This window comes from Pristis pectinata, chromosome 25, assembly GCF_009764475.1.
Source record: "Pristis pectinata isolate sPriPec2 chromosome 25, sPriPec2.1.pri, whole genome shotgun sequence".
NCBI classification, from domain to species: Eukaryota; Metazoa; Chordata; class Chondrichthyes; order Rhinopristiformes; family Pristidae; genus Pristis; species Pristis pectinata.
The window spans coordinates 17,725,416-17,752,487 of record NC_067429.1 but is presented as its reverse complement, the minus strand read 5'-3'; the positions used below and the strand labels follow the sequence as shown (position 1 = coordinate 17,752,487).

General features: G+C 40.3%; 1 protein-coding gene across 2 annotated transcripts in view; it reads right to left on the bottom strand.

Moving 5' to 3' along the window:
• LOC127583150 (neurabin-2-like) overlaps positions 1-27,072 on the bottom strand; it is a 176,026-nt gene that overhangs the window by 140,933 nt on the left and 8,021 nt on the right. The window contains exon 2 of one of the 2 annotated variants that reach the window (XM_052038949.1): positions 24,845-26,512. In XM_052038949.1, the coding sequence (XP_051894909.1) occupies positions 24,845-26,374 (1,530 nt within the window). In that variant the 5' untranslated portion in view covers positions 26,375-26,512. Of the gene's footprint in view, positions 1-24,844; positions 26,685-27,072 lie in introns of those variants that run through there. The other variant, XM_052038948.1, reaches the window with a different exon arrangement.

Here is a 27,072-nt window from a genome sequence, read left to right as displayed (position 1 = left end):
AAACAGTATGCAAGACAAGTTTTTCACTGTACCTCGGTACGTGACAATAATAAACCAATACCAATACCAGAAGGAGATCTGTTTTTTAAATCCAGAGGGTGATTAAAATCTGGAATATACTGTCTGAGAGGGTGGGAGCAGGTACTCTCACATTTAAGAAGTATTTCGATGAACACTTGAAAAGCTATGTTATAGAAGGCAACGGCCAAGTGCTAGAAAATGAGATTAAGATGGGTATAAAAACAGAAAATGCTTGAAATACACAGTAGGTCAGGCCACATCTATGGAATGGGAAAAAAAGTTAACATTTCAAGTCATCAGAACTGAGAAAGAAAGAGAGCAAGTTGGTTTAAAATTAGAGAGAGGATCAGAGAGGACAGAGGGAATATCCCTGCTAAGGTGAGGCTGAGCTTGCCGTGGGTATAAGCTGTGAAGATGTCATCTAGTCAACAAGTTAACGAGGGCAGTCGGAGAGAGAGGACATGATCAAAGGAATATGAAAGCTATAAAATGAGAAAGTTTAAAGAGTGAGAAAGCAAATAAAAAAAACATAAGAGTTGCTAAATGCTTAAGGCAGTCAGAGACTGAGAATAAAAAGCAAGGGCTGCCAGACTTGAGCATATTCAGCACTTTCTGTGCTTATTTCAGATTTCCAGTTTTTTGATTTTCATTTCATGTAGATAGGAACACAGACAGAGTGAGCTGAAGGGCCTGTTTCTGTGCTGTATGGCTCTAGGACTCAACGACTCAGTGGAATTTACAAAACACAAGCTTCTGACAGCTTTACCCCAGTATTGTCATCTCAACACTTCTCCCAAAGCTTTAATTATATAACACCGCACGGTACCTATTGGTCAGTGCTCACCAAGTGACTCTATTGAGGTGGACCAACAAACAAAGATTTACATGAGCAGACCTCACAGGTCACTGCTCCATGCTGATGCACTTTCAGCTTTTGTACAACAATAGTAGTGTTTTCAATGGGATGTCATGGAGAAATTATTATTAGAAATTAGTCACTCTTCAGGTCCTGCACACAACGCTTCTAAGACAATACATCTAGATTTAAAAACTTTAAAAAAAATTGTTTTGAAAATGTAAAAAGCTTGTTGTAATTGTGAGCTATTATGAAGCACTTGCAAAGATTGTAAATACTTTTAATTTTTCCAAATCATTTGAAAGATTTCCATAGTCTTTCAAATGATTTGACAAATTGGAAAAAAAAATGGTATTTATAACTTCAGATGTCATACTGTCTCAAATGGAAACTCTTCTCCAGTTCTCAGCTCTGTGCTAAGGTATCCAGTATGCTTTAGACTTGACCTGAGAAATGGGAAGAAGGCTATAGGCCAAAGTATTCATGATAGCAAAGTTACTATCTATTTCATAAATGTTATTAATTGCTACCATATTGTCACTTTGTTTTTACAGCAGCATTTAAAATTATTAGAATCAAAATTAAGTTTGTGACCCTACCATGGTATTTCATTTTAAATTTTCTTGTATTTTGGAAAGATTTATTGAATTTGCCAACTCCAATTGGGAAAGAATTAGAGAGGCAACAGACCATTTCCAAACGATTAATATCAAAATCTCTTAATCATTTAAGAGGAGTCCACATCTGTTCACTTCAGACCTTATACTAAATGGTACAAACAGGAAATAACCGTTGGGACAGTGAAATCAAAAGTGTGCAAGACATCTTCTATAGCTGTTGCTGAATCTCCCCATGTTTCAGCTTGGTCATCTCTACCTCTAATCTAAATATTAAAACAGGTCACAATACTGAGACCGATTTATTGTAATGCTTCTGTTGGCTACAATAATTCTAATCTAAGATGTTCATTCTCAACTAAGTCTCAAAAGCCAATAATTTTTTGAAGGGAGAGTGCTGCCACGGAGGGGAACATTTACATTATATTACAAAGCTCGCTCTTTCTTTGCTCAGCTGTTTCTAATTCACCTGGGCTGCCATAATTCCTCCCTCACGATGGTAAATGACACCTCTGAAGACTCAGTTCCTGTGAGAAACTAATGGGGAATAAAATGCTATGGCAACCACGATGACCTAAGTAAGTGAGTTCTGATCAGGGAATAAAAATAGACAAACTAATATGACGTCGAAAGACCTACAAATACATTGATTTTCTGGATACAACTCTAAGGAATTGAGCTGAACAGGGCTGTGAAAGCTGTTAGTGATTGAGGCCCTAGCTGTCCACAGAGTGAAAACCATACATAGTAATCACAAAAAGAATGGATGCAGCAAAATGTGTGTATTTGCTGGAGGTAAGAAAGGCAACGCCTTACTTATTAAGGGATCTATTTACAATGTCACAATTGCTCTACCTGGGAATTCTGCAAAAAACTGTAAATTCCCTTCCTGCCATGAGAAACTTGTGTTTTTAAATTCACTTGGGAGGGTCTCCCCTTCAATTTCAGGTTACCTTGCACTAACAGAGGCTTTCCACGGATGTTGAAAGCACTTATCAATGCATGGTTACATTGACTGAAGATCTAGATGATTTTACAAGTATTTTTTTAAGTAAACAGAAAGCAATTTATGCGATATTAGTTGAGCTACCAGATTAATTTAATAGATCACTTATTTTTGTGTTAGCATCAAAAATGTCAAAGTTACTCACCAAATCTAGTTTTATAGTTTATAAAATATGCACATGTGCTTTATATTTTCTTACAACATGGAAGTAGGCCATTTGGCACATGATGTGATACATTTCAGTCCATTCCCCTACTTATTTCTCTGTAACCTAATCTCTCTCACATGCCCATCACTCGGATAACTTACAGTAGCCAATCAACCCATAAATCTTTGGGAGGAAACTAGAGCACCTGGGAGAACATGCAAACTCCACACAGACAACACCTAAGAGGAAAATTGAATCCAGGTCACTGGAAATGTGTCAGCTGCTGCCATCCACTAATTGCTCTGACATAGACTTGACATGTTCAGTAATAACATGGTCATTTTCTTCCCTCATCTTATTAGTGACTTTAAGACACCCATTCTGCTTAGATTAAGTCCAGGACACCTTTGTTTTTTTACCCCCACATCTTCAAGGTTGATTTCAATACCATTTAAGGGCTATGAGTGGGAAGGAAGTTGATGGCACAATGACAGTTAGTGAAGCTGTTGCCTCAAAGCTCCAGCAACCTGGGTACAATCCTGACCTCTGGTGCTACCTGTATAGGATTTATACATTCTTCTTGTGACTGCACAGATTTCCTCCAGTTTCCTCCCATGTCCCAGAGGCATACTGGATGGGAAGTCAATTGGTTATGACAAAAGACCCCTAGTTTAGGTGGATGCCTTGAGAATCTGGGTAATTGGTATTGGTTTATTATTGTCACTTGTACCGAGGTACAGTGAAAAGCTTGTCTTACAAACTGATCGTACAGGTCAATTCATTACACAGTGCAGTTACATTGAGCTAGTACAAATTGCATTGATGTAGTACAGGTAAAAACAGTAACAGTACAAAGTGTCACAGCTACAGAGAAAGTGCAGTGCAAAAAGGTACAAGGTCACAACAAGGTAGGTCGTAAGGTCATAGTCCATCTTATTGTATAAGGGAACCATTCAATAGTCTTATCACAGTGGGGTAGAAGCTGTCTTTAAGTCTGGTGGAAGAGAAGAGAGAATGTCCCAGATGGGTGGGGGATGTACATAATTGATGTACATGTGAGGGAAAATAGGTTACAGGGAAATAAATGGGGGGATAGGACTGATGAGAGTGTTCTGAGAGCCAGCAATGATTTGATAGGCCATATGGCCTCTTTCCATATTGTAAGAAAATATGGGAAGTATGAGAAATTTAATCATCAAAAGATGCTGATGCACAACAGCCAGGGCTGCAATGAGAAGAGCAAAAAAACAAGCAGAGGAACAATGAGATCAATGAACATGTTAGTAGAGCAATGCAAGTACATCACAAATCATCTAGTTTACTTTTTAAAATAAACTCTTGCACTTTCTCACTGACCAACTTTAAAATGTAGTGCAGTTGGACAGCACTTAAACAAATGACTGCACATTCTCTATTCTGACTAAGCTCAATGTGAGCTCAAGAAACAATATCACATTTTCCACTCAGCACATTACAAACTCAGCATCAAGTTGAATAATTTCAGATGATGAGCAATCTCATAATTTTTATTCTAGATTTCCAGCATCCTCTCCAAAATCCTTTGGTAATCATTCTGCATTTTCACCTCTTCAAGACTTCTCTTACCTTGCACTATGACTACTTCTTGTCACTTCCTGCCTTCCATCCAATCACATAGGCCTTTCCTTGTTATTCTCTCCACCAATCCCCAACACTGTTTAAAAACAAGTTTTGGTTTTCCTTCCACCGGTTCTGATGAATGGTTGCCATTAATTTTGTTTCTCTACATGTGGTACCTGCCTTACTGAGTATCTTCAGTATTTTCTGTTTTTACTTCTGATCTCCAGCATCCACAGTCTTTTGCTATTGTTTGAGGAAAAACAATTCTGCTCAACTGGCTGGATATGCATTGCAGTGCCTGGTAAAGAGTTCAACATTAGCCTTCAAAAGAGAAGTGAGTAAATATCTGAAAGAAAAAAATACTGAAGTGTGGGGAAAGAGGTGTGAAATGGGACTACCTAGATTAGTCTTTGAAAGAGAGAGCATCAACCCAATGAGCCAAATGACCTTCAGTCCTGTACTATTCTGTGATTGGTCAGTAACAGTATGGAGTTAAAGACAAGAGAGGATGCAGTGTTGGATGACAGTCTTGCTTGACATTATTCCTAAATATTAAAGGACACAGTTACTGATTTTCTACCTCCAACTAGGCACCAACACCATTCTCTCATCAAACAAAACTAAAAATCAATACAATTCCCTGTTCATCAAGATGAGAAAATACTTTGACAAGAGCTCTCTGCAGCAACAAAATTCTCTTTTCTTTAGCAGAGAGTTCACCATTCACCTCACTGAAATCCATTGATGACCTATAATAAATAAGAAAATTGCAATTCTTACTGCCAAAACAAGCTCAAGTATGGCTACATCCATTGTAAGGGGTGATTATTTTGTACAATAGTTTTGAATTGAAGTGGACAGCAGGGGCAATAATCACAGTCAATAGAGCCATCATTTAAAATAATTTGTAAGGTTGGGTAGTTTACTGGAAAATGGCTCTTTACCTTTTGAACACCAAGATCAACTAATTCAAAAGAAGTACACTGGAGCCTTCCATCTCAGCTGGCTAAGAGGCCCAAAGTTAAATGCCAGTAGTTCAAACAATCTTAGTGCGGATCTCAAGGGAGCAAAAATACACAACATGAAATTGTTGTAACTACTGTAATCCTAACTGTAAATCTCACAGAGAGAATTCAACAGAAAAAAGCAATTCCTAGAGATACAACTTCTTTCTTTAGTGTCATAAGATCACCATTCACATTCTGTATGCACAACCACAAGCTGCATGACTAATACAGCTAACACAAAAATTATCTGTTTGAAATACAGTAAAAAAAATTGAAGTTGGAAGAATTTAAGATGATTACATTTCATTCCCCTCAGAAAGAGAGGGGAGCCCAGCATTACCACATACAAGGATAAACTGTCTTCTGCTCTGCCAAATTCAAGAGTACAGGAGAAACTATGAACTGATGTTCCAATCTTTACCTGGTTGTAATTATTCCAATTTACAATATCAGTTTACATAAAGTCACAAACACAAATACACTTCCATCAAAATCCACATAAAGGAATCACATTCAATTTCTAATTATAAGGTAGTTATCTTACTGAAGGAGCAGTAACCAGAATTTAACCACTGAAATAAAATTCTTTAATACATGAACTCCCTTCCATTAAATAAACAGATTTAATCTGATCACTTCCTCACAGTACTCTCCACCCACATCTTTCATCCTACTCCCAAGACTTTCTGTAACTGTCACTGGGAAACAAAAATCTACCAACTTATTTGAAAATCCACTTTCAAAACCCCAAATATATGACTTCTGTTCTCTTCATTCAATGAACCTTTTCTCTAATGAGCAAGTCAGCTCAAAGTCTAGCTTTCATCTTTTCTTCCCTGACTCCAGGGAGAGTGTGTGTGTGTGTGTGTGTGTGTGTGTGTGTGTGTGTGTGTGTGTGTGTGTGTGTGTGTGTGTGTGTGTGTGTGTGTGTGTGACCCAGCCTTAGGAAGAGTTGGCGTTTGTGTGGAAACCGTCCTCAGGGAAAGTTGGTGTGTGTGTGTGTGTGGAACCTGTCCCCCAAGAACAGTCGAGGTGCATGTGTGGGACCCATCCTCAGGAGAGTCAGTGTATGTGTGGGACCTGTCCCCAAGGAGAGTAGGGGTGTGTGTGTGTGTGGGACCCATTCTTAGGGAGAGTTGATGTGTGTATGGGACCCATCCCCCCAGGGAGAGCTGGTGCATGCGGGTGTGGGACTCAAGACCCCGGGAGAGTCAGCGTGCAGGTGGGATCCATCCCCCAGGGACAGTCGGTGTGCATGTCAGATCTATCCTCTGGGAGAGTCAGTGTGTGAGATTCGTCATTGGGGAGGATCGGTGCTTGTGCATCCATCTGTGGCTGTAGATAGTTGTGTAGGATTTTATGGCTCTTGTGTTCTCATAGTGCTCCTCAGGCTTAGCTGTGCCCTACCTATCCCAGGGTCACAGGAAGCCATCAATACTCCCAGCAGCAATGGAGGGCTGGGGATCTATTGTACAATTTGTGGAATAGTGTGACTGGGGTAGGTGTTGGGGGATCTGTTCAAACTGTGTGTGTGTGTGTGTGTGTGTGTGTGTGTGTGTGTGTGTGTGTGTGTGTGTGTGTGTGTGTGTGTGTGTACCTAAGCACTGGTGAGCTGGTTTGCAGTTGGGTGAGGGCATTGAGATATGGAACTGAGGTACAAATCTTTGAGAAAAGAAGGGTTCCAAAATTAGGTAAATGTTATAATGTGGGGTTAAAGCTGGCCTACACATAGAACACAGAAAGGTACAGCACAGGAACAGGCCTTTCGGCCCACACTGTCTGTGCCGAACACGATGCCAAATTAAACTAATTCTCCTCTACCTATACATAATCCACGTCCCTCCATTCCCTGCATGTTCATGTGTCAGCCTTTTAAATGTCACTATCATATCTGCTTCCACCACTCCCTCCGGCAGCCCACTCCAGGCACCTACTACTCTCTGTGTAAAAAAACTTGCCCCGCACATCTCCTTTAAACTTTTCACCTCTCACCTTAAATGCATGTCCTCAATACTTGATATTTCTACCCTGAAAAAAAGATTCTGACTGTCTACCTATATATGCCTCTCAAAATCTTATAAGCTTCTATCGAATCTCCTCCCAGCCTCTGACACTCCAGAGAAAACAATCCAAGTTTGTCCAACCTCTCCTTATGGCTCATACCCTCTAATCCAGGCAGAACCTTGGTAAACCTCTTCTGCACCCTTTCCAAAGCCTCCACATTCTTCCTGTAATGGGATGACCAGAATTGCACACAATACTCCCAAGTGTGGCCTAACCAAAGTTTTATATAGGTGCAACTTCCTGACAATTATATTCAATGCCCCGATCAATGAAAGCAAGCATGCCTTCTTTACCGCCCTATCTACTTGCATGGCCACTTTCAGTGAGCTATGGACTTGGACTCCAAGATCCCTCTGTACATCAATGCTGTTAAGGATCCTGCCTTTAACTGTATACTTTCCCCTTACATTAGATGTCGCAAAGTACTACACCTCAGAACACCACTGGTCATGGACCTCCAGCCTGAATAACACCCTTCCACCACTACCCTCTGTCTTCTATGTGCAAGCCAATTCTGAATCCAACACTTGCATTATAATGAGGCTGTACTATATTCCATCGATACAAGCATTATACAATGGTCATAAAGAAGGGCTGTGGAAGGTCTCACATTTTTGTGTGCTTATACAATGGAATTTTATCAAAAAACTGAACGCTTTTGTACACCACGAGCGCACTTACAAAGCACCTACACGTGGAAGCACCAGCTATACATTATGAGGTCAAACAGTTTCCAGAGCATGCTTTGATGTCACCTGTGCAAAGGTGTTCTTTGCAGGTGAAGACTGATTAGTCCAAGAGGTCCATTTTATCTGGTCCACAGCCACAGAGTTTAAGATATCTATCTTAGTGTATTTTTATGCGTGGACATGTACTCTGTGTGTCCTTGCGTGTGGACACTTTGTTGGACAGGAGAGTCATGTGGTGTGTAACAATGAAACAATGACACTGACTGAAACAAGCAGTCTGGAGTAACAGCTTGAAGGCTGAACATGTATACAGGCAAACCCCATGTTATGGCTGTTTGGGTAACGGAAATTCACCCCTACAAATCGCAACCCAGAATTTTGATATACAGAATAAAGTTCAGTCTCACAGAATTTATGTGTGAAGTGTATAATGAAAAAAAAAATTATTTCTCTTCAACTCACATTTCTTGATGCATGTGCAGGTGACACAGTTTTGCGTTATGAAAAATTCACGATACAAACAGGCTTCCAGGAACCCTCCTCCCCACTGCCCCCACCATAATGCAGGGGTGGCCAGTAGAGGCTTTGTGTTCTGCCTGCTTTGCTGAAGGCATTTCTCGTGCTTTATTGCATTTCTGAAGTCACTGCAAGTTGGTGATGAGAATGAGATTCCAGGTAGTCCTTTTTCCAGATTGTTGAAGGATATTGATGACATTTTCTTTGCTTGTTTTAGGACTGATCTTATAGCATTTTTCTGCAACTTTTCACATAGAATCTTATTTGCATCCCTGACGTACTAACGAGGTTGCTTAACAGAGCGAGCCCCAGTAGCAAGGAGAACAGTGCTGATGTATCACTGGACTTTCACATATGACAAGTTTAGCCACTTTGTTGTTGAATAGGAATGGGTCAACGTGGCTGTCCCAAATGGCTATATTGTGAGACTTGCAAATGTGCAAAAGTGTGAAAATATAGCATTCCTAGCCGTCATCCAGTGTTTTTTTGCAATTCCTTCCAGATCTTGCAATAGTGCTAAGACCATTATATCACTTGTTGAAATGTGAAATAAATGTGGAGCCTACACAGTGCACAAGATGAATGCAAGAGACATTCAGCAAGTGAAGCTCTCTTTGTTTATTACCAAATTATGCCCAAGCTAAAAGTTGGCATGTGATGGTAGTAGGTGCTGTGATAAGTTACATGACAGATGATGGCAAGAGAAACTCATCACCTTTGCTTCTTACACTCTCAAAAGGAACAATTGCAATTATGCACAAGTCAGGAAGGAAGCATTCGGAATAGATTTTGGAATCAAGACATTCCATCAATTTTTACAGGACCGATCCTTCACTGAGTAACAGACCATTAGGTACTACTTAGAACACAAGGTCCCAACTCAGTGATAACTACTATGGTAGCATCAGATGGATAATCCTTCAATTGCAATAGATGCTCTGCTGAATCCACTGTACGAGAACTCTGATGCTGGAAATAACAATGAGATCTGCTCATTAAATGCAGTTGATAAGAACTTTTCATGAATTGTATTTGAAATTGTACGAAAGTCCCTGAAAGACTCAGTATTGAAAAGGGTTTATGAATATTCATAGAATGTTTGGACAGATTTTGACCAATGTACAGACAAGGACCTGACAACAATCCACAATCTTCACACTGTTATCACATGAGCAGAGATGCCTCAAGTGAGGTTATACAGTGCTAATACTTACTACTTTGACAGAAAGGATTTTGTCTGAACTTCATACTAAACACACAAGTATAGTCAGTATGAAAGCAACTGCAGGATGTTTTGTTTGCCAACCTCAAAACATTGGTAAGCAAATACAGTATTTGTCAAAATTGTAGGAACAAGCCACCAGAAACTCTTCTCCAATCAAATAGTTTCAGGTATGCAAATAATTTCCCACCAAATAAACACAACAAGCAAATATGCTCAACTTTTATCTCTCAGAAGTGTAACTGTGGCATCTCAGTGCCCATTTTTGCACTGAAACCTTAAATACATAATAATAAAGTCATTGAGCGCTTGGGTGCACCAACATCGGTAAAAGGAAAAAGACATGCTAATATCCCAAGTTTTGGCTCTGCCTCTAGACGGGCTGATGGAGATAATGCAGAAGCACAAAGTCCCCAGGGACTGAAAAGGAAAAGGGCCAACTTCAGGGCACAGGCCCTTCCCAGAGTTTATTCAACTGAGGAATTATGAATGGAATGATCAAAAGGAAAACAATTCAGTACAAGAAAAAATTCGTATATACCAGTGTATGGTGACAGTTCTTAAAATGCAAGTAAATGATTCACAACTTTCAATGCCACAAAGACTGAGATGAATTCTAACAAGGGAAAACTTCAAGGCAAGACACCAGAGAGAATTTATGTTGAAGTGAGCTATAGTTTTCCCTCATATGTATGAATGAGGCATTGTACAAGGCATAAATACTGAACAGCTTTTGGTTCCTACCTATGCAAAAGGCCTTGCCTAGGGCACACATCCAGCACTGGCAGCTCCATTTATTTACAACGCTGCATGTTCCACCTTATAACAGAGCACACTGCACTCTTTGTGCAACACAAATCTGAACTGTCAAGGGAAGGAAATTGGGAGTGGGTAGGATATCCTGGTCCATCAACAGAATGGCAGACATCTGACTAAGTTTGATCCTTATCTTAACAATATGCCAATATTTTATTATTTGCAGCTATAATTCGCTCAAGAACTATAGTTAATTGTTAAATTGACAAAGCTACCAGATGCAATTGATCTATATGTAATGTTAATACCACTGATTATATGATTGTCGTAATATATTTTATGCACAATTTTGAAATCACAGGGACATGATAACAATGGGCTTTTTAAAAATTCAATGATGTATATCGGTATTTCTGGCAAGGTTTGCCCATCCCCAGTTGAAGAAGTAATTTACCTTTTCCCATTTAAATGCAACCTTATTAGTAACTTTACTAATTACCGGAGGTGAACTGAGAGACTGCTTAATTAAATAAGATACACAAAAATAGCAACACTGGCATACTTTGAGGTCCTCCCATTCTCCTATCAGTAGATCTATGGGATCTCCAGGGAAACAAAGTCTGTTTTCACCACTCATACATTTCTCCTGAAGGAGGCTTGGAAAATCCCCCATGGGAATTTCCCTCAAATATACAGTACAATTAAAAGTCTTATAAATGAAACACAATACTCTCCAGCAGTTGGATGTGTGAGTTTAAGAATGTATCACAATTTAAACCTGTGTGTCACATTTTCCTCACTCTCTTAAATGACTAGACTCTACACTGATTAGTCTCAAAATATCTGAAAGTTCCCACAACCTATCCACTGAAGAGACAACCACCATTAAACCAATTAATCAAACCATTTGATTAAATGGTTCAAATAATTCCTTCTGTCCCATTTTATTCTTCACACATTTCAATACGAAGATAATGGGGCTAGTCTACTCAACAGAACCTGGGTGGTCAAGTATGATTACTCAGGTTAATTGTCTATGGGAAAACAACAAAGTTCTCACTGATGGGGAATTTAACCTACTCCACCAGGCAACCAACAATGACAACCAGACAAAGCAGGAAGAATCTGTCTTTTTGTTCGTAGTTTTGACATTGACAGTGGGATGAGAATCTAAGGCCACAAGAGACTCAAACTCCTACGAGTAAGAAAAGCTTAGGTACTTCCTGGCCACAGGATCTCTCCCCATTCAACCATTCCCAGACACAAAATACTTTCATGATGGCTCCCAAGCTAAGCTTGCTACCTAATGTGATCAACTGTTGTGCCTACCCAATTCCAGGCATCAGATTAATGAACATGATACAGGCAAGGCCTGGCTATTATAATCAACTGTGTTACATTAAGGTGCTCCCCCGCTGGGGATGCCAACAATCTTGTGAGCTACTTCCTATATCTGAAAGGAAACTTGGCCATCCCATTTGACATTGATACGTGACAACAATTTTCCCACAAACCCCACAGTGCACCGGACTGGGAATCACCAACACATCAAGGCTGTCTTGATGCTTGAGCCCTGCTCTACATGGTGGCCGAGAGGATTGCTGTGGACCAAAGGCTCAAAGTGAGAACCCGATTCCACCCACTGCCTGCCCAGGTTTCCACAGCCCACTTGATGTTGGTTTCAGTCCTCAGTAGAATGGCAACTCCTGCAGGTATCTCCTACATGCTGTTTCAGTGGTTCTTTTTCAAGGACATACAAAGAGAATGAGAAATTAACAATTATTTCTTCTAATTTGAGATGCATTGGAAAATAAATCCTCACAACTTTTGCAGGATCCCAATTCCAAGCTGCTGTGCTTAGTTAAAAATGCTATTTTGAAATGCTTCTGTTAAAGTGTAGCTACTTGTATTATTGACTAATTGCTGTTTTGCAATTAGCTGACTACACCAGAATGGACCCAGCACTAGTAACCAGAGACTCAGTCCCACCTCCTGGGCCTAAGTTCAGAGGCAGGTTCACATCAGGGTCTAAACCCAGCAATGTAATGCCAGTGGGCATAGGTCTGCACCATGTAACACTGGGATGCAGTGGGTAAGGTGGGTACATATCTCACTGCGTAACACCGAGGTGCAGTACTGGTGAGCACAAGTCTCTCACTGTGTAACACTGGGGTGTAGTACTGGTGGGGACAAGTCTCTCACTGTGTAACACTATGGTGCAGTACTGATGGGGACAGGTCTGTCGCTGGTACTAACTGCAACTTCAAAGTGCTCTTTTAATGAACTTTAACAACATGATAGCTATTAGACTCTGAATCATCCTCCTTCCCAATCATCACCCCAACATTTTAGTTTTGTTCAAGACAGATACATGTATATGAACTTGAGGAATTCCATGTAAAGCTGGTGCTGCAAAGAACGACGAGTTCTGGGTATGGGCAGGGAGGAAATATGTCCAGCTTCCTGATTGAGGGAAGGGGCAAGTATTTAACCTCACAAAAGAAGGTGCGAGCTTTATGAAAAAGAAAATTAGCATGTGTGTATCTTTTCCTGAATGGCTTGGAGTGTTCCCTTTATCTCTGAATGCAACAGCACACTCTGAAAACTGCAGAGCTTTCAAAAGTTCAGGTCCTACTTCAGGAACAGGTAACTTGAGTGTGTGCCATTTCCAGGATCTCTAGTTATGCAGTAGTGCTTGTGGTAAGCCATGCAGTTACAACTCCCAAACACAATCTGTCCCTTAATGTTGAAATACAATGTTGGCTCATACCCCGAACCACATCCCCAGCATCCTCCACAGAGCCTAGGACTTAATTTTTGCATTATACCCAAAGTTTGCAGCTGTTTACTTTGTATGAATATGCAGTGGCTCAAGCACAATCTAGTTTTGGCCTCAACTAAAATTCCAAATAAATAGTGGAAGTTCAACATGGGGAAAGACCAAAGAGTAAAAGAGTAAATTAATGGTTTGTTGATGAGGATTTCAGACATCTTTTGCAAAGCAGTAAAGATATAGCAATACGAATATCACACTCGAGTTCCTTCCAGTTCTGGTGTAAGTACATTTCCTCTCACTCATTGTATATATCAGGACAGCGTTTCTGCATAATTCTGATAGCGTGTCACAGTTCCTTCATCAGAAACTGCACAGAAAAGGATGGAGGCTTTGGAGAGGATGCAGAAGAAGTTCACCAGAACGTTGCCTGGATTAGAGAGTATTACCCGAAAGAAGGTTGGACAACCTGGGATTGTTTTCTCTGGTGTATCGGAGGCTGAGGGGAGAAATTTACAAAACTATGTTAGGGTAGATAGACAGTCTTTTCCCCCAGAGTGGAAATGTTAAATACTAGAGGGTATAGCTTTGAGGTGAGAGGGGGAAAAAAAAAACTTTTAAAAGATGTGTGGGGTAATTTTTGTTTTAACCTTGAGAGTGGTAGGTGCCTGGAACACGCTGCCAGGGGATGGGGGTGGTGGAGACAGATACGATTACAATGTTTAAGAGATAGTTAGACAGGCACATAAACATGCAGGGAATGGGGGGGAAATGTATGGATAATGTGCACACAGACAGGATTAGTTTAATTTGGCATCGTGGTCAGCACAGATATCGTGGGTTGAAGGGCCTGTTCCTGTGCTGCACTGTTCTCGGTCCTAACAAACACAAAAATGTATGTTTCTTATGATTTTCTGCCAATATTCTCTGAGACTGGAAGGAATGCTTTAGAGACCTTAGTAAATTTGGAATTCTACATCAAATCCAACATAAGACAGCACAATCCACGAAGAGGGCTACACACAACCAATTCCAAGAGTAATCTACTAAAAATGGTCAAAAATAGGATGGAAACTTCACATGTAAAGCAGTAGATCGAAACAAAAAAAATACTATTTAATGATCATGCTTCCTTTTCCTAATTATAGATGTTTCTTAGAGTGCACATGATTCCAATGAAAATTCAATCTGCTCCTGATGAACTAAAGCCATTTTTGTCTTAAAAACTGAATTACTCCAAACATTTTAATTGAGGAGCATAAGTAACACAACGGAGTAGGAATTTAGTGCTTCTGAAGTCATTACATAATTGGAGTTGTGACTTAGAATTGAAAGCCACATGTCGAGCCTCAGTAGTTCAGACTACAAACCCATCACAGAGCTCAATTTATGTGACGGGTAACCTATGAATAAGTTGCAAAATGGCCACCATTGTTCAAATTTTGCTATAATAAGCAGGTACTGCAGAGTACACAAGACAGAAATGCTTTCTGTGCCAAAATTGCAAATTTTATGAACTTTCAATAGTTCACATGCCAAAGTGTAACTGAAATTCAGATGTAAAAAAGTCCCTTGAAAAATTCGTCACTACTATTGAACTTCAACTAAGGTGGCAGGTAAATTACTATTACCTCAAAATACTGGTCTATAGGATGACTCCAAGAATTCTCTGAGTCAAATTATTAAAGGAGAAGAAATTACAATCATTTTTCTGCCACCATTATACTCAAGCTGCAATATGCACAAACCTCAGGAAACACATTACCAAGGCTGCTTCAGCACAGGAGGAAAGTAAAGACGTGTCACCTGTGGCTTAGTGGGTAGGTCTTTCACTTCCGAATCTCAGGTTTGTGGGTTTGTTCCATTCCAGGGTCTTGAACACAAAATCTAGATTGACACTTCAATGCCAGGCCGACAAAGTGCTGCCCTGTTGGAGATCTTGTCTTTCAGATGAGGGCCATCTGCTTGGCCAAGTGAATGCAAGTGTTTTGAAAATCAGGGAAGTTATTTTCCACTGTCCTGGACAATGTTCATCCCACAATCAGCATCACCAAAAAAACTTAATGAGAATCACATTGCAGAGAGCAAGCTTCTACAAACAGCAAAGTGGCTGACACATTTTTAAAGTCAAAATGCTATAGATGCTGTACATCTAAGATAAAAATAGAAAATGTTGGAAGCACACAGCAAGTCCTGTAACATCTGAGGAAAAAGAAACACCGTGTCAAAGGGTCTCAGACCTGAAACGTTAACTCTATTTCTCTTTTCACAGATGCTGTCTAACCTGCTGGGTTTTTTTCCAGCATTTGCTGTATTTATTTCAGGCTGCCACATTTTGTGCCCTACAACAGTGACTACATTCAGGTAAGTATTGAATGTAAGCACTGAAGTTCTGAAAAACTATAGAATATAGGTCTACCTTTCTTTTTCATTGGTCAAGGGATGATAATATCAGTTACAAAACTAGGCCTTCTGTTTTTTTTTGTTGCCTAAATACAAGGTAAGTGGTCAGGCTGAATTGTAGTCCCTTCCCCAGTCAAATAACTATGACTCTCTGAGCTCGCTCATGTCAATGAATGAAAGCAGTGTAGTCAGCTGTGGAACAGTGCCTAGCATGTATAACAACAACCTTTACAGCCAATGTGGAAGAATATTTTAAAAGGATAACTTGCCTTCAATCATCCAGCAAGGAATTCCTTCAGAAAAATTCACCGTCCCCCCAACCACTTTCAGCACTTCATGCTGAGAGGGTGTGGGTGACACACAATACAGCTTCCTATGTACAGGTAGGTGTACTGGAAGAACACTCTGGGGACAAAAACAGGCAAACTAGCCAACAACACACAAACCCACTAATGCATCTTCAATCACTGTTGGAGTTGGAAGGACACTTGGAAAAAACACCGACAGAATCCAGCACCAAACCCATTTTTATCCTTTCCCTGCCAATTCACAAGTCATCTTAAAGACTTGTCATTGGCAGTAGCTGCCCTGCCCTCCAACCCAACTCCCCTGAGCATTTGCCCTACCATGATGTCCTGCATTTTAGCTCCTGTAGGCATCAAACTGTGGACATCATACTTCCATTTCAAGCAGAAAACAATTTCAAGGCAGGTATATTCCAATTTGCAAAGCATCTTGAGCAAACAGCATACCAGATCCAAAACGTTTATATCCCTAGAAGCACAGAGATCTGATTTACTAGTGGGTTATTCTGGCATTACTCTGCTCCTGTCCTTGTAAAAGAAACTCCACAAAGAATGCTGGGTAATGGCTGCAACAAAACTTTATCTTTAAATGGTAAATGATTACCATCCATCATCTTCATGTTTAAAATATATATACAGAAATACAAGTTGTTTTATTAGTAGTTAAATATGTTTCTATTGTTGGGTGATTGTAACCTTTATTCATCTCTCCAACTATTACACTAAAACACAAGGCAAACCTTAACGTCATCAACACAGCAGAGAAAGATGTTGAACCAGAGACAGCCATATTGTTTTAAAAGTAATGTATTTATTCAATTAGTAACTAACATAAAATCTATGTCAAATTATGTCTAAATTTGAATTTACCGAACATCACTTTAGTAGCTACAATCTCATACAGAATGACACTTGGACTGAAAAAGACAGAAGAGCAATGTGAAATACCTCTACTGTCGATCTCTTGCTGAATCATCTCAGCTCAGAATTCTGCTGCTGACTCAGTTATGACAAAATTCATGTTGATACTCAGTAATTAATTTTGACTGCATATTTTCTACCTCCTCTATATTGACTTTCCTTGTTCTTCGTGTGCAGTACAAGACATACACACCAATAATTCCAGCAGGATTTTCAACATCAATATATCTCAGTGGTCATCTCAGAGAGAACAAGGTCCTTTTTGCATTAGTTGATTGCAGAACATTTTTAACAGCATCAGAAAAAAACCTAATTTGGGCTTCAGGCTTCTCCACTAAATAGTTACTACCAACTGCAGTGGTATTAGTTACTTGCATTTCTGATGACATTTCAATGTTGCAATTAGAAAGAAAAGTTATCTTTCATAATCAATACTCTGAAGCATAGTTGTTAATTTATAAGTTCTCCTCAAATTAAGAATGCTAATGTCACAGCCAGGAATAAAAATGCACACAGGAAGATTCTCCAAATCAGCAAAGTATAATCAGAGGAATAAAATAATTTGGCTCAGCAACAAAAAATTGGAGCTTCATTGGAAGAGAAGTGCCCACCTGGTCTCTTCTGCCATTTGTAAAAGTAGAACAATATGCTGTTACCTACAACCCAGAGGCACATTATTCCAAGTAGAACCTCTATAAGTTCCTTAACTCAGATGGATATAACATTTTGTTTTCTATTTACCACAAATTAGGCCAAGTTAATTTTAATGATCCAGTTTCCGTTGATTCTTCAAACTTTAGTGAACCACACTCCATGAGCCATTTCAATGCAAGCGTGAGCCTGTTTATTTTAAACTGGGGGAGACCTCCAATGAGATAGGCAACAGACTTATACAACCTTCCCAAACACATGCCCACAAACATCACCAACAATAATTCCTCAGTTTATAATCAGTAATCTATTTGAATGTGGAATTCTTAACATTTCTCTGCGAATGAGTCATAGAGTAATACAGCACGGAAATAGGCCCTTCAGCCCAACTTGTCCATGCTGACCAAGATGCCCATCTAAGCTAGTCCCATTTGCCCGCATTTGACCCATATTCCTCCAAACCTTTCCTATCCATGTATCTGTCCAAGTGTCTTTTAAATGTGGTTAATGTACCTGCCTCAACCACTTCGTCTGACAGCTCGTTCCACATACACACTGCCCTTTGTATGAAGAAGTTGCCCCTCAATCCCCTTTAAATCTTTCCCCTCTCACCTTAAACCTGTGTTCTCTAGTTGATTCCCTCTCCCTGGGAAAAAGACAGTGTGCATTCACCCTATCTATGCCCCTATGACTTTATACATATGTATAATCTCAAATTTATTTTATCTAGGCCCTTAAACCAGTAGCCTTGCAGGTACACATATATTGAAATATGTTTGCAGTCTTCATATGGGAAGTATCTTTAAGAGATACACTGGCTAACATTTTTGTTAATCTTTTATTTCAGAGTGTCCCCAGTTCGAAATCAAACACTTCTGATGGTGAAGCCAGTGAGTATGTTAGTGTGTGTCGATGGGATGTATATTTACCTATACATACAGCTGTGGGCAGGCGTAAGTGGTTATTTGGCTGTGTGTAGACTTGTGCGCAGTTGCAGATCTTGCATCCGTTTATATTTTAGGTTCTGCATACTGATATGTTTGGGTCTAAATTTATTTATTTGTCTGTGTGTGTGTGCGTGTGTGCGTGTGTGCACGCACACACACATACATACATAAAAATCTGTATGTGTTTGCATAGTGTATCAGCTTTGCTCTTTACACATGCATGAATGGTTAAATAATTCAGTGTTCCTATGTCTCACTAATCAATGCATGTGTCACATTTTATTCACTTCTGCACGGATTCTAACAGGTGGCATATCAATCTAAAATTTGTGGAAAGAACAAAAATGTTTGCATTCATTAAAATCATTCCCCATCTCCACATGTACAAAAGTGTTAGTGGACCATTAAGCATTTTTGGAGTGTTGCTGATGCCCTAATATTGGAAAACACCAAAAATCTGGATGAGGGGTGGCCCCATTACCAGAAGTGAAATAATGACCAGATAACCTTACTTTAGTGGTGGAGGGTGAGGGATAACCTTCATCTCTTCTTCAAAATAGTACATGGCAATGGCTAAATTATATGGCTAGTATCCAAAAGCGTGGATAAAAGATCCAAAGACAAGGTCAGATCCCAGTATGCACACATCTTGTGAAAATCCATCTGGTTCATCAAGTCTGTTTTCCTTATCTGCCCTGGCCTTTGCGTTGTTTAGTGGACTTGTCAGTGAGACCAATATCCCATAGAAACACGATCAAAATATGTAGAATAATAAGTTCTTATGGAAATTATGAATTACGTAAATGGCTACTAACCTGTAATGGGACATTTTGTTGAAAATAGTGCACCTGGAGATTAATCATGCAAGCCATTTACTCACAATGTAACACTGCATGATCAACAGATGTACTTACTGACACTATCTTAAGTTCTCTCTGTTGACTTTCTGCACACTCAAACACCCAAATTGCCCGTTTGAGCATTGTGGTTTCTTTAAGGAAACTGCAGCTTAAAAATTAAGGTCTCTTGTGGACAATTCAGCAGATAGCTCATTGCTGGGAACTCAGTTCTCCCAGAAGCAACATCAGACAAACATTCATCCCTTCAGTACACTCCTGCTCTGCATCAGCAACTCAAATTAGATGCTGGCAATATTCTACCCTTATGTGGTTTTGTTACTATTGGAAGAGTAAAGTCATTGGCTTTGGCCCACACTCCTTTGCCACCAATTCCAAAACTCTTCCCCCACCCCCACCACTCCCCCCAACCCTGGCCACTGTCTCAAGTGAAAACAGACCACTTTCTGCCCCAGCCTCCTATCCACACCAAAGCTGAGCTTCTGAGCTTGTATCAACTCCACCAGAAAAACCTTCTGTTTCTTCCATTGTACACCTCCATTCCATGCAGAATCAATTATTCCAGTGCTCTCTTACCTTTCATGAACTTATCCAACTCTCTGCTGCCTGTATCTCACACCAAGTGAGATATTCCTCACTCTTCGCCCCTTTGCTCATCGATCACCATTAGCTCGCGATCTGTTGGTGCCTAAAATCCATTCATGACCTCACTCTCTGTGCTGTCATCCGATACTGCAATCTGTGTGCCTGCAACCCAGGCTATTAACACGTCCCTTGCTCCTTTCTCCCCACCACAGGCGCTGTGCCTTCAAATGTCCTGGCCCCAAAGATTGGAAATCCTCCTTCAAGCACCCTGCCTCTCTCCTCACCTTTATCCTACCTCTTTGATGAGTTTTTTTAATTACCTTTCTAACAATTCCCTTCAATGTTTTTTGTCAATTTTGTCCAACAACACACCTGCGACATATCCCTGTGTTACACGTGCTCTACACAAGTTATTTTCATTATATTCCTGAGAAAAAAAAATCGCAGAGAAAGCAGAATATTTTTATACAATGATCATGATCTTCAGGGTGTGCTATAAAAATCACTGGTTAAGTCATGCAATGTCACTCTACAAACAGATCATAGTTTTAATTATCAGGCTACTCCAGGGAAGATAGCCTTGATGTCTTAAATACAAAGTTTGTTGGGGCACTTTTTTTTAAGTTCTAAATAAAACAAAAAAGAACTAATTACTGAGCATAAGTAATCTCACCAGTCAAGTACCAATATTACTAGCCTAATGAGCAAGCTGCACTAATCACCAGGTTAGATTCTCACATTCAAATGACGGAAGAAGTTTAGTTGGGAGATGGGTAGAAAATTATAGGTTAGATTTTAATTCTTGAAGCTGGATTTAAATGTCATCAAAGCAAGTATGTAAATGTGTCGATTTACCTTGGGGCACTTTTGTTCTTCCAATTATCTGTTCAACAAAAATATATTACACATATACAGAGGTTCAGCCAGCCAAGGTTACAGCTATTCAATAAATTCTACTTCTCTGTCCTTTCTCCATAACATCGTGTTATTTTTCCTTTCAAACGTTTCCATGAACACTTCAAGCAGTGTAAGCTTGTACAAAACGGAGGCCTATACAGTGTTTAGTAAAGGTTAAGAATTACTGCCTTCATTTTTTTTTAAAATGTATTTATTTTTTGGGATGTGGTCATTGGTAGAAAGGTCTGCATTCATTACCTGTCACAAATTGCCTTTGAGAAGGCGGTGGTGACCCAATTTGTTGAACCGCTGCAGTCCTCCTGATGCTTCTGGGATTCACACCCAGCCATGGTGAAGGACTAGTAATATATTTCCAAAACAGTATGGTGTATGACTTGGAGGGGAACTTGGGGGTGGTGATGTTCTCATGCATCTGGTGTCTGTGTCTTTCTTGGTGGTGGAAGTCACGGTTTTGGGAGGTGCTGTCAAAATAGCCTAGGTGTTTAACCGTAGTTCACTTTGCAGATGATACACAGTGCATCCACAGTGCACCCGTGTTGGGGGGAATGAATGTGTATAATGTAGGCGAATGCAGTGCCAGTCAAGTAGGCTGCTTTCTCCTAGATGGTGATGAGATTCTTGCATGTTGTTGAAGCTGCAATTATCCAACTGGAGAGTATTCCTTCACACTCCTTCCTCGTGTCTTGTACATGATGAAAAGTCTTTGGAGTGTCAGGAGGCGAGTCACTTGCTGCAGGATAGCCAGCCTCTAACCTGATCTTGCAGCCATGACATTTATGTGGCTGGTCCGGCTGAATTTCTTGTCAATGGTAGCCGACTAAATGTTGACAGTGGAAGACTTGGCAATGGTGGTGCCATTGAATGTCAAAAATAGATGGTCAGACTCTCTCTAATGAGCGCTGTCATTGGCTGGCATTTCTTCAGTGCCAATATTACTTGTCCGTACCTGAATATGGTCAAGGTCTTTTGGCATACAGGAATGGGCTGCTTTATTTTCTGAAGAGTTGCAACTGGAATTAAGCAGCACACACTCATCAGTAAACATCCCCATTTCTGACCTTATGGTGGACGGAAGGTCACTGATGATACAGCTGAAGTTGGTTGGCCCTGAGGAACTCCTACCATGATGTCCAGGAACTGGGATAATTGACATCCAACAATCACAAATATCTTCCTTTGTCTGAATATGGCTGTAGTCACCGGAGTACATTCACCTTAATGTCCACTGGCTTCAGTATTACTAAGACTCCTTGATGCTACATTTGGTCAAATGTTGCCTTTACGTCTGTTCTTTTACTAAAAGTGCTAAATCCCAAAATTTAAAAAAAAAGCAGCCTTCTTCTCAAGATTGGTGCCCACAGTTTTCTCCAGGTTTCTCAGTTCCTGCAACCCCACAGGCATGGGGGCAATGGAGCAGCTTCCTGCAGAGGAAGAGGGCAAATGGACCACTTGGCGGGACCCAAGTTACCCCCTCACCCAGGTCACCTGGTCAACAGCTGATGAGGTAAAATGGGGAAGCACAGCAAGCAAGTGAGGAAAGAGACAGACCATGCAACATCTTTTGGTCTTCCACCACCCTAGAATCTTCACTTTGGTGGACAGACAGGCAATAAAGAGGCCTTCATAATTTTAATCTTCCATGAGTCTATTTCACCTGTCCACCTTGATCCTCCTGAAGAGTGTTATCAGGGAGGTGGGTCAGATGGGTTTCCAAGCTCCTCTCAGCACTTTACAATTAGAATGAGGGGATACTTCATTATATCCTTCTACTGCTCCCTGAATTTAGTCCAGGTTACACACCAACGAAAGAGAGCCAGTATGATTTAGAAAGGCCAACTGGCCGTTCCTGCAACAACCATCCTGTGATCCTATATACTACAGTGCTACATCTTCAGACTTCGAAATTATACGTTGGACACCTAAATGCAGGCCAATCATAAAGGAACCTGTATATGTCCCTGTACACCTCCCTCCGATCTGAAAAACAACCGGTCACACTGCTCAATGCTCTCTGTAACTACATTTACATCCATGCTAACACTGTCCCTTTAATTCCATGAATTTTAATTTTACTAACAAGTCTTGTGGTATCATGCTAATTGCCTTTGCAAAAAGCACATACACGCATCAACATAAATATGAATCAAAATATTAAAGACTGAGAAAATCTTGCGACCAACTGCCTTCAGAAAACAAAAATAGCTTGTAATTATTTTTGTACTGTAAGATGACTAATGTAGTTTTCAATGAATTTACTGAAAATGAAAGAGGCTTTTTTCACAAGTCCACCACATCCTGTCTACATACATAAATGACTGCACTTCAAAAGTATTTCACTCCAGTGTACAATTTACTGCATAAGTATTACTACAAATCATATTTACACTTTGTGACAAAGGAATACACAATTCATTACCTATTTACTGATTGCACTGAAAGCATCACAGACAAAACATTACTTTAAAAAGGTTTGGGATCATGTTGCAATTGGACAACACAAAGAGTGATCCTGTGGGCAACTTCCAGTGAAGATAGAGCAGACATACAGTCTAGGATTATTTAAGAACAAATGGACGTTGTGATGAAAATGGAGGGGGGTGGGGGACAGAGGCTGCACAATTTTTCCAGGATGGATAAGCTTGGATAACTTGGCTTTCCTCAATCATACCTATTGTTAGATCGTGTCATAACCATTCACTAAGTAAGAGTACAGCTACAGGAGATAGATCACTTTCTATGGATTTTAAAGTCAACAGTGTTCCAACAATTTGAGCAATATCTGAACATCACCACTTTCTTTGTTCAGTAAAACTTCTGACTAAAAGCTACAAGTGGAAAATGTCTTTAAATTTAAGTCCATTTCCTACTGCATTAGAAACTGTTACACAGGAAGTCTTACTATGCCCCTTCCTGTTGTATATAGGAAGTTCTGTGGTGACCAGTTCAGAATGATAACAACAGGGAAACTGACAAACTTTATTGGTTCAATTGTGCGATATTCTCAGTTCTGTACATCAAAACAGGGCTTGTACACAAATTTAAAAAGCCCTGGTATAATATAACAATATAAAAAGCACATTGTTTAACTCTGCAACTCTGAAAGGTTCATATTTCTAACTAGTATATAATGAAAGAAAATCTAACTCCAGGCTCCATTTGCCACTAAATACCTAACTACAGATATCATCCACAGATGATAGCTCATCTTAATCAGCAGCACATAAACATCATGGATTAACAATGTACTCATGAAACAAGCAGTACTTACATAAAGATATAAATTGCTCTATGAATGAAAAATATTTTTACCTCAATATTTCACTTTCCTTTTTCATTAAGCAGTACTGATTTAGTAATCAGTTAAGTATGGTATTAACCAGTTGGAATTTGCATAAATAGCTAAATTGATCCCACCCACCCACAGGAGCACCAATGAATGCAGTTACTAATTTCCATGGTGACATGATACCTAGAGCTAACAGCATGTTAGAATTACTGGTAAAATGTCATTCTCCTGCTGGGAAATAAAATTCAGACTGCGGTATCATCAAAAAGTGACTATAAATCTAAGCTAATCAGTTATTTGGATAATAAAAATAATTGAAGTGAATTCCGTAAAGTTTGCAATGTCAGAATTCAAGTTGTCCATAAAGTAAGCAATGCTATAAAAATTTGCCTTCCGATAGATATGATAAAATTCACTAATTATGTATCAAGTCTCTTAATCCTTAAATAATTATCAATACCAGAGAAACTATGTTACTTATAAGCAACTATATAATAGTCGCAGAGCAACTGAGGATATTTATTCTTATTAGAAAAAAAACATACTCTTCTTTTTCACTAAATACTTAGAGAAACATTAATGATAATAACTATAACAGTTGTAAATTTGTAAATTTCCTTTGTGAAAGTTTACCAAGTTATTTCACAACGTGATTCCATTGTCAACCACTGGCTAAATTCTTGTTACATGGACTTACTTTAATTGATGCTGTGCTGAAGCGAATTTTCCTGTGAGGAACAGGCTCCTCTTCATCGGATAGTCCGGTGATTTCTGAGTAGCCACTCTCAGGTTCAAATGTATCATCCTCATCATCATCCAGACAACTTCCTTCTGACTCATCACCTACCCCACTAAAGGCGCTAATATCCACCATATCTGCCTCAGAAAAGTCTTCAATTTTTTTGCAATGATCATCTCGATCAAGGTCATTTTTAGCCTGCTCTCCATCTTCAAAGGAACCTGCTTTCGAGGACAAGGACTCCTCCACTTGATGAGTATTCGCCTCTCCAGATTCCAATGAAAGAGGCTGCAAATTATCCAAGGAATCCTTGGAAAGATCTCCATTTTCTGAATTAACATCCAGGGCTGATGCTTCAGTCTCTACCAACTGAGGCTCACAAGTCTCTGAAACAGCTCCTGTCTGCTGAAAGTCACTGCCAGTTTCAAGATCTTTAGGGGCAAGTTCTGAATCTTTTCCATCATCTGTAGATCCAGATTCCTGCTCCAACTCTACAGTGTCTTCTACATCCACTGGTCTAATTTTCCTCACCTCTTCAATTTTTTGTGACTTTTGTGTGGACACTACAGGCCTTGTTTCTTTCAGACTGTCCCCATGTTTCACCAGCGATGCCAGCTTGCTGGCTAGATTGCTCCTGGATGGAGATCCAGTCAACGACTTGTCGCTCTGTAGTCCCTCAGTTTCTTTCCTGAGTTGGCCAGGGCCAGCCAGATCAAGGGAGAGGTCACCGTCACTGTTGGTCCCACTCTCTGTTTTAAGTGCATCCTGTTGACTTTTAAGAACTAGTTTTGATTTCTTCGGGAATGGTTTTGCATTGAGTGAGGAGGCGCCATGCCTGGCCGCCTTGTCGAGGACACCAGGCTTCTTCTGATGGGCGCCACTCTCGAACACTGCACTGAGCTGGCTCACTGTGGGGGAGATGGCTTCGGTCTCCAGGCTGTCCAGGGACTCAGTGCTCCCATTGAAGCGAACCACCACATCCAGCTTGCTGTCCTTGAGGCCAGCCCTCTCCTTCTTCAGCAGGATTCTGTTGGAAAGGTTCTTCTCCTGGATGTTCTTCTCAAACATCTTCCTGGTCTCCTGAAGCTTGGACAAAGGTCTCTCGCTCTTAGTGTCAAAACGGCTCACCCTCTCTGAGACACTGGTGCCAAGCTTCAACAGGGCACTGTGGTCCACGTTCTCGTTGAGGCTGCTGGCTCTGGGCAGAGACAGGCGCACAGACCTCTCCCTGCCTTTGGCTGGGATACCAGTCGCTTCGTTAGGGGTGGTACCCATCTTTTGCAGGAACATGTTCTTAATCCTGTGCACGTTAGAGCCATACTTCTTGCCCCGGCTCTGCTTTCTGCCCTCGGCATCCTCGCCTGGCTTTTCCTCCCCGTTGCTCGTCTGACTGGGGTTTTGCAGAGCCTGGATCTCCGCTTCGTAGGCATTGCGGTGGGGAGAGGGACTCCGCAAGCTGGCTGATGAGGATGCTTCAGTCTTCATCATGTTTAATGCAGCGCTCTCCTTCTCCAAAGCTGCATAGTTTCCGAACGCACGTTATATAAAAAAATACACACTACAGTACAAGACTCATGGTTGCATTCTGTCGAGCTCAAGAAGGCGGTTTATCCTGTGGCTCTCCATCTGGAGAAGGGAAAATAAAGACTAAAATAAATCCCGGCAATAAATCAGCGAATGCAACATCAAAGAATGCACGCCGTGTGATAGGTTGCAAGCATGTAATCTGTTTGATTGCATCAGTTTGATCACCAAATCCTGATCGCTTGATCTTTCTGCATTATCAACCTAGTGAACCGACCGGGCTCTCCCTGGGTCCTACGCTCCACCGGATGAAGTTAAAACGCTGCTGAACAATTTCAGGGCGTCTATTGGCAACGTTTTCTCAGCCAATCAGTTAAGGTGGGCGGGGCTGTGCTGCAGACAATGTCATTTTACTCAGTAAATTTGCTCAGAAAATGGAGTCTGTTTAAAAAGAAGTGTAACTAGAATTTAATTCCTAATCTGCAGGAACTTAACCCAATAAAAGCCAGAAATGGGAAAATATAGATTACCTATAAATTAGGTGCACAAAATCATTCTCAGGCATTTACAGCAGTATGGGCACCAGGCTTGACAAAAAGAGGATTAATCCAATCATCACTCTGGCTGGGGATAGCATGCAAACACTATGTAGCTACAAAGCC